The sequence below is a fragment of the Siniperca chuatsi genome, linkage group LG7 (genome assembly GCF_020085105.1).
Source record: "Siniperca chuatsi isolate FFG_IHB_CAS linkage group LG7, ASM2008510v1, whole genome shotgun sequence".
In the NCBI taxonomy this organism is placed as follows: domain Eukaryota; kingdom Metazoa; phylum Chordata; class Actinopteri; order Centrarchiformes; family Sinipercidae; genus Siniperca; species Siniperca chuatsi.
In genome coordinates, this window is record NC_058048.1 from 8,074,619 (window position 1) to 8,083,600 (window position 8,982).

An 8,982-nucleotide genomic window follows, 5' to 3' on the forward strand; every position below is an offset into this window, starting at 1 on the left:
TCATTCACTTCATGCACATGTGAACACAGTTTTGTACACATTGCAAAATGCCAATGATACAGACTTGTTATGTTGTGACATGTTATGGCTAACCAGTCATTGAGAATTGTTTTCAAGAATGCAATCTGATTTGATACCTCTTTGTCTATATGAACCCTATGTATGTGTTAAAGTAAGGGTGAGTTTCTGAGTATCTGACTTTCCACTGAGGGAGTAAAGCCAACTGCAGTTATAAGCATTTTGTTCAGCACCTCGTATATTCAAGCAGCAGTGCTGTGCCAAAAAGTGTCTGTAATGGAATGGAAGTGATGGAAATGTCATGAGTGGTGGTGGCGGGGTATACATGAACACACACATTCGCAGTGGGTGCAGCTATTGAAGAGAACCCAGGACTTACATGGAGTTCTCTGCCTGAATGATGTTACTCCTCCTCACTCCCATTCTGTCTCTCCTCTCCTCCTTCATCCTCTCCTCAGCACTCCCCTCCTCTTCTCTCCTCTGCTCTCCTTAATCCTCTCCTCTTCCTCTCCCCTCCTTTATCCTCTCCTCTCCTTTCCTGTCCTCTCCCCTCCTTCATCCTCTCCTTCATCCTCTCCTCTCCTCTCCTCTCTTCTCTCCTCTCCTCTCCTCTCTTCTCTCCTCTCCTCTTCCTCTTCCTCTCCCCTCCTTAATCCTCTCCTTCATCTTCTTCCTCTCCCCCCCTTCATCCTCTCCTCTCCTTTCCTGTCCTCTCCTCTCCTTCATTCTCTCCTCTCCCTCTCCCCTCCTTCATCCTCTCCTCTTCCTCTCCCCTCCTTCATCCTCTCCTCTCCTTTCCTGTCCTCTCCCCTCTTTCATCCTTTCCTCTCCCTCTCCCCTCCTTTATCCTCTCCTTCATCCTCTCCTCTTCCTCTGCTCTCCTTCATCCTCTCCTCTTCCTCTTCCCTCCTTCTTCTTCTCCTCTCCTCTCCTCCCAAAGTACAGTACTAAAAAGAAACTTGTACACACATTGGTGAACTTTTTATTTGTTTGTTGTTTTTGTCCTCTTGTGTTGGTGTGACAGTGATCTGTTTTCTGGTTCTGGTTGCAATGGTTAAATAAAGGGATTTTAAAAACCTCTCCTCTCCTCTCCTCCTCTCCTCTCCTCTCCTCTCCTCTCCTCTCCTCTCATGCATCCCTTTCTCTTTTTGTTGATCTTCCTTCCCTCCTCGTTGTGCAAAAAAGGTTTTGACATTGTTCCTTCACTACAATAGGATAGGACCGATACCTTAATTCTTTCTCTGAATCTCTTTATCTCAATCAGTGTCTCTTTCTGTATATTCTTTAAGTCCCATCTCTACTACTCCCTCTCCCTGTTTTCCATCAGACCCCATCCTCTCCCTCACCATCTTGCTGCCACTTTGAACAAGGAGGGATGTGGTGAAAGTATTTGGAGAATTCCTGCTGACCAAACCAGCGCTGCCTGGCTGCTGTCTCTCCTCTACATGGAGCAGCTCTACCCAAATAAGGCTGGGCTTTTTAACTAGACATGAGGGGAAGAGGAGCTCAGACAGGGAGAGGGAGCTGCTGAAAGGCCATGCCCTTTTAAGGATGAAGTTTCCTTTTTTCCTTCCCCTCTCTCCCTCCTATTTCTACGTCACGCTCCCTCCTTCCTCCTCCTTCCCCCCCCCTCTCTCAATAGACTAGTGAAGTCATCTTGCCTCATCTGCTCCTTTTAAGTTGGCATTTTTGAGAGGGAGGTCCCTGCGAAGCATATACAAACACTCAGTCAACTATCCACACTCACCCCACACGCTGCACCAGTAGCCAGCAGAAAACTGACCTATACCTTCACACAGTGAGTATACTTTTCTTTTATTCCTCCATATAGGATAAGACTCTTGAACTGGACACAATCACTTTATAGATCAGTCAGTCAGTAGTTTTGAGGCCTTCCTAGCTTCTTGTAATAATATGCATATTCATCTCCCAGTGTTGTGAATATAACAATAGCAGAAGTTGTAATCATTTCAAAATAAAAGCCATGTAATAATTCAAAGGTCCAAAGAGAGGTCTGTATGCAAATATATACACTCTGAAATGTATCTGCACTTGACTGCAGTTTCCTTGTTTGCATTTAATCCTGTGTTAATGTCTGTAAGAATACTGTTACATGTGATCGATCGGGCATTATTCATTTGTTCAAACAATAATCATCAGTTAAAAACTGCTGTTTTGACATGGAGTCTGGTTGAAAACAAGCTGTCTGCTTTTGATTGAGATTTCCACAATGACCTAATTGTGACAGAGGATTGTCTCATCGCGAACAGACTCACTGTTTATCCTTAATATGATTCAGATGTTATGTGAGGGTTAATACGTTTTCCATGTGAAGCGAGGAGAGGAGAAGCAGAGAGGTGAGCCAGACAGTGTTGCATATCTCTGTCAGTGTACATACTTTTATTTGCAAAAGCAAATTATCCCCTGCCTTACATGGGATTTGGAAGCCTGCGTAGTCACAAGGCATGAAAGGTAGCTACACTCCCTAATGAGGACAGAGATGCAGATAGACAGATCAGCAGCTATAAAAAATATTCCAGAAAGGCAGACACATTGACACAGACATGAATAACTAGATTCTCTCCACACAAGACATTTAAACTCCAAACTTTCATTCTGTGTTTATGAGCATGGGTGTTTTATAATAGAAAACTTCTGCAATATCCAAAAGCTTGCTGTGATGTTTGGACTGAAGATTACTAGCGAATCATTAAAGATGGCAGCATACACAGTGATTCCAGTAAAACCAGACCAGCAGTAACAGAAGAGAAGTACCAGTGGGCAGCTTAGCTTCTAAGCAGCAGCAACAGGGGCAGATAACATTATCTCCACTGCCAATCCTGTCCCAGCACATAAACACAGCAGAACACAGTAGTTTATAAGGCCAGGAACTAACTACATCCGTGTAACAGTGCAGGGGCTCTGGCATTGAGTTGAATCGGACAGTACTATCTACACTTCAGAGTCAGTAGAAATACATCAAATCAGGCACACACCAGCTATAAAGTTTGTCAGAATAATCAGAACCATGAAGGGTCTTGGCAGCAGCTTCAGAAAATTCTTTCAGTGCTCATAAAAGTCTGGCAAGTCTTAGTCAAAGCAACAGATTTCTGTGCAGCTGGCATAAACCACAGCCATGTAACAAAAGAGCTCTGACTCTGAGGATTTAACCTACAGAACACCAGCTAGCAGGAAGCGCATCCTTCAACCAAATGACTAAGATACTTAATCTAGCTGCTTTATAGCTGACCCCGACCTCTAACAAACTTATAGTGAAGGATACAATTATGACAGCGTCTGTTGACTCAACAAGTCCCCTGGGCAGTTTATTCATACCAAATCATTATATGGTGGTCAGCTGGTTAACTGCAGAGAAGGCGAGGCCATATGACGCCATGTACCCACAAGCTGCCACAATTGCCACAGCATTCACACTGGTTTCCTGTTCTGGCATTAGGCTGATTTACCATGGTAATAGAGAAACAGAGCAGGAAAAACACAACTGAGAGTGATGGATGAATGGAGGGAGGTGATGAAGTCATGTTTGTGGGATACAGCACATTGGGACTTTTGTCCATCAGTAGTAGTAATTAATTAAACCTACTAATGGCAGTACTAGTACATGTAGCAGCACTAGTAGTAGCAGTTGTAGTAGGCTAGTTATTATTATTATTATTATTATTATTATTATTATTATTATTATTATTATATCATTATAGTTGCAGAAACATATTTTGTGCATGGAAAGTTTGATTCTGTTGCAATAGTAACTGTTGTTGATGCAGTAGCAAAAGTTGTATCAGCAGTAGCAGTAACAGCAGCAGATGTGGCTTTTGTACTAATACCAGTAGTAATTGTACTAGCAGCAGCAGTAATACCTTAGCACTTGCAGCAGGAGTAATTGTAGAAAGGGTATGAAAAGTTGTAGAATTCAATGTAGCATCCCTTGCTTTATACTAGTCGATCGCTCATGCTCTAGGTTATGTTTACTGAAAAGGACGTTTTATAGAGAGTTTGTAACAGGGTGTTTTTATATTACATGTCAAGTGAACACTGCCTTAAATATTTAAGGAGAAGCAGCCAGACAGCACAGAAGCTTGTTTAGCAGATAATCCTGAGTTATTGGACCTGGGCCGGGTCCCAAGAATAACAACAGGTCCCTGGATACACATAAATACCAGAAATAGAGACCAGGCCCTAAGAGACTTATCCAACCTCCAAAAATATTAAATGATCTTTGTATGGTTGTCATGCAATGCACATATAGAGACTGATACAGGACAGACCTTATGGAAGTAATAGTGCTTCTCTTCTCTTCTCAAGACTTGAGAAGGCATTGAGTGCACAATGTGGTGAATACAACTTCTATTTCTTTCCCTACAAAGAGTGTAGTGTGTGATTTGCAATTGTGGTCCAGATAGTAGTTTATTAGGCTAAGAACTAGAGGCCAATGGAAAAAAAGACAAGTTAACGGCATACCAGTCAAACATTACTCTGTAATAATGATTATCAAATGATGCATGTCAGTGAGAATAACAAGAGGTATGAGTGTGTGTGTGTGTGTGTCTGTGTGTACCAGAAAGAGCAAAAGACAGACGAACATAAAATATAGGATCTGAACTTGTGGTTGTGTAAGTGAGCGTGTTGCCCAGCATGTGTGTTTGGGGTTTTTTTTGCAGGCCTGGGCAAGCACCACAGGGAATGCAAAGAATATTAAACAGGGTTGGTGGTAACAGTCTGCGGACACTCTGGGCAAGAATCCATTAATGCCGTTGGCACACAGACTCCAACATGCAGATATTTGCAGTGGTGGAACAAGTATACAAATGCTTTACAGTATTTAGCATTACCACAAGGTTAAAAAAATACTCCACTACTATCAAGTACTGTATTATAAATGTTACTTTACGTACTGTAAAGACGTAATAGCATTAAAATGTACTTAGATATCCAAAGAAAAAGTACAGTACTCATTGAGAGTGGCTCTAATCACTATTTTTACAATAACCTGAAAGGGGTCCCTCACAGTGATAATATTCACCCAACTCTGCAGTTCACCTCAGCTCTATGGAGCATTTTAGTGTCTTTCAGCTCATAATTGGGTTAGTTCATTCTCAACACTCTCATCAGATCATTTCCAGCCGCAGCAGTCAGCTGTTTTTTGCAAAAAGGCTCTGATGAACCCACTGTACACTACCTGACCTGCACCAAACAGTAGACAGACACAGTTAGCAATTAGTTGGTGAACATGGTGGAGCATTTAGCAGTTAAAGAGCCAAATATTTCCCTCAGGAGTTGGTAGAGACCAAAAACAGAGCTAAAAGAGAGTGAATATTGTGCCTAAACTCATCAGCTGAAAACAAACTTGATTCCAAATGAATGATAATGTTGCTCCCTGTCTGTTGGTAAACAGGCAACTTCATGCCAGCAAGTTTAAAAGGTGAGAATATGCCAGCATTGTGTTCACACCTTGTTTCTGCTGCTATATTGCAGGTTTAAGTTTTGGTTTCTGATGAAACCTTTGTATGGAATTGGAATTGTATGCTCTCAGATCAGTTGAAGAAGCAAAGGATGTCAAGGAGAACGGAAGGAATGATGCAGGGGAACAATGAAGGAAAGAAATAAGGAAAAAGGAAGAAAGAAAAGAAAAAACAAATAAAAGAAGGACATTATAGGGAAGAGTGAAAGGAAAGAAAGGATAAAGAAGAACTTGAGTATTAGCTACAGTACTAGTTACTTTCCATTTCTGTCTGTATATCCTCTTGTTGTTTATAGCTTGTATATTGACATTATGATGAGACAGATTTACTTGAAACGTAAAAAAGTCATACATCAATCCAGTCTTGGCCCATCATGACATTCACTTTATACAATGAACACTACAGCCAACTGGAAAAATCCAGTGACCAATGGAAAAAGACTCAACAACAACATGCACTCAACAATACGCAAAAGGGCTGTGTATTGTTCATAAACAGAAGTTTATTGTTGCTCTTGGTAACAACATTCCCCATATTATGCCAGAGATGTGCCTCCTCCAGTTAACCCCTGGGTTTAACCTTTAACATTTGAACTTTGAACCTCCCTAGGAACAGGAAGTTGAAGTGACCTGACATCAAGATGGCAACAAAGGTTGGATGGTGCAGACAGCACTTTGATATGGGTTTTGCACTTGGCTGTTGGCCCAAAGGCAATACAGAAGCATAAGACAAAAAAAGTGCTGGCAATGGTGTTGACAGAGACCAGGAGGGAGAGAATGTGTGTGTGTGTGTGTGTGTGTGTGTGTGTGTGTGTGTGTGTGTGTGTGTGTGTGTGTGTGTGTGTGTGTGTGTGTGTGTGTGTGTGTGTGTGTGTGTAAAAGGAGAAAATATGCAAAAAATCAGCTGGCTGATATAGAGCTCCCATTGTACACCACTTTGCCTCAGACCCAGGTCCTGATAGGCCTAAATGGTGTGCATTAGGAGACACAATACTGTTAATGCCACTGTTCTGGAAAAGGTATTTAAATTAAGTGCTGAGCATTTCCGCTTATATACACGCTTTTACCCTGCATGTCCTCATTGTTGGTGTATAGTATGTACAGTACAGTATATATATATATATATAGAAGAAGTATCTGTATGTGTTTTTTTTAAGTAAATACACCATCTAGATTATTCGCACACCTATGCATGTTTGTGCATAAAGGCTACATCCACATTTAAATGCAATGTGATGTGAATGTTAGCTATTGTTTGTATCGCCAAAAAACAACCATTTTGAACAAAAAGGTAGTAATACTGGGATGTTAACGCACAAGAAAACAGTAAGTTTATGAAATCCATATGTTGTCATGAATAAACACAATGCTGTAATTTGTCAAGATTGGAGATAAGGATGACACCAGTGAAAATCCAACTACTGATCATCACATTTACTTAGATTTCGTAATTCTCATTCTCATCTCATGACTTTACTTCATTTAATCTCTCTTTGTCTCCTTCCCCACACTGCCTTGCTCACCCATCTCCCTCCACTGTACTGTCCATCTTCTCTATCCACCTCTCCCTCTCAATCTTTTCCCCCTTCCTCCATTTCACGTTCACCTCTCAGGGAGTCGGCATGGCTAACAAAGGTCCCTCCTACGGCATGAGCCGGCAGGTTCAGGATAAGATCGACAGCAAGTATGACCCTGAGCTGGAGCAGATCCTGGTGGAGTGGATCAGCCGTCAGTGCGGTTCTGGTGTGGGAAGGCCAGAGGCAGGCAAAATGGGCTTCCAGGCCTGGCTGAAAGACGGATGCGTGAGTGCAACGTGTGATAACTTGTTTTTCTAGATGTTATGATTTCCTTAGGTTAATTACCTTTTTTTATGCCCATCCTTCCTCTCTTCCCCTTCTCTACCTTCTCCACTACCCTCTGTCACTCCCATCTCGTCTCCCCAGGTTCTGAGCGAACTTATTAACAGTCTGTTCGCCGGAGAGAAACCCGTGAAGAAGATCCAGAGCTCACCTATGGCCTTCAAACAGATGGAGCAGATCTCCCAGTTCCTCAATGCTGCCGAGAAGTATGGCGTCACCAAGACTGACATGTTCCAGACCGTGGACCTTTGGGAAGGTCAGAAGGTTTTCATGGTCTTCATTCCTCGGTTACTGCAAACAAGACAAGTTTGGCTTGGGTTTAAGCACTTTGTTTGTGTGGTAGAGGAAAATGCGCTACAGAAACATCAATAATGTGAGGGTTAATAATTCTAGCTGTATGTGTGTTTGGGGACAGGTAAGGACCTGGCGGCGGTGCAGAGGACCCTGTCAGCTCTGGGTAGCTTGGCCATCACTAAGGATGAAGGCACATACAATGGAGACCCTAACTGGTTCTTCAAGTGAGTCCAATACATGAAATGGAAACCACTTTATCTATAAGTAGCTGTAGTCCCTCATTCGTCCAGGAGTGTTCTATCGTAGAAAAGGTTTCAGTCGTAGTCATCTGGACACTGTTTTCAGAATCAAGACGTTTCGGCTCCCATCCGGAAGTCATTCTCAATGTCATTCTCAATTAACTTCCGGATGGGAGCCAAACGTCTTGATTCTGAAAACAGTGTCCAGATGACTACGACTGAAACCTTTTCTACCACTTTATCTATACCGATCTAATGCAACTCCAATTAGAGCATTCATAGGACACTGGAGTTTAGTTTTAATTATTTAGTTAATTATTATTTGTTGTGTTGCAGGAAAGCAATGGAGAACAAGCGAGATTTCACCGATGACCAGCTGAAGGCAGGCAAAAATGTGATTGGCCTACAGATGGGGTCCAATAAGGGAGCCAGTCAGGAGGGCATGAGCTACGGAAGAGCCCGACAGATCCTGTAAAATCACTGAGCCACAGAACCTCTTCAGCCCCTTACACCTTCTTAGAGCCTGTAAGCGTCTAACCGGTCCAGTACAACTCATCATAAAACCTTTTCTGCTTCAGAATGTAGTTACTTTCTACCAAGTGCCCCCTATTTCCTGGTCTTGACACTTGCCCTGAACCCCTTATGTAGATGCTTGCACTGGTGACCATCGCAGAGGTCACCATGCTTAGTCCTTCCCACTGCAGTTAGGACCAGTACAACTGAATGTTTGCAGTCTTAAGCAGATATAGTAACCATAAAAATGACCAATGCATTGCCTTGGAGGTAAAACACCAAGATGACCATATGCCAAAGTCAAGCTGTTTCTTCCTTCTACAAGGTTTAAGAAACAGCACTCATAGATAACTGACCAGTTTCATCTGACCAGTTTTCATCTACACCTTCTCACAATTCTACGCCTGCTGTTTCAGCGCCAATATTTTTGTACATTGTCTTATTAAATAATGACTTTGAAATACATCTCTGAATTGACTTTGTGATTCTGGGTAGCCTACCTCAGTTTGATCATTCTGGGTAATGGGAAGATTGGGAAAAGTATCACCATACACTGGATATTTCCTTTACCACCAAATAT

At 42.2% G+C, this 8,982-nt stretch overlaps 1 protein-coding gene across 2 annotated transcripts; it reads left to right on the forward strand.

Moving 5' to 3' along the window:
- Window positions 1-1,664: 1,664 nt before the first annotated feature.
- tagln (transgelin) lies at window positions 1,665-8,867 on the forward strand. Of its 2 annotated transcripts, XM_044201356.1 has the most exons (6): window positions 1,669-1,816; window positions 6,108-6,150; window positions 7,111-7,299; window positions 7,441-7,612; window positions 7,772-7,874; window positions 8,226-8,867. In XM_044201356.1, the coding sequence occupies exons 2-6, from the start codon at window positions 6,139-6,141 to the stop codon at window positions 8,362-8,364; spliced, it is 615 nt and encodes a 204-aa protein (XP_044057291.1). In that variant the 5' UTR covers window positions 1,669-1,816; window positions 6,108-6,138; the 3' UTR covers window positions 8,365-8,867. The 2 variants fall into 2 exon arrangements, with proteins under 2 accessions (XP_044057292.1, XP_044057291.1); XM_044201357.1 differs by lacking the exon at window positions 6,108-6,150 and having other exon boundaries at window positions 1,665-1,816.
- The last annotated feature ends 115 nt before the right edge of the window (window positions 8,868-8,982 follow it).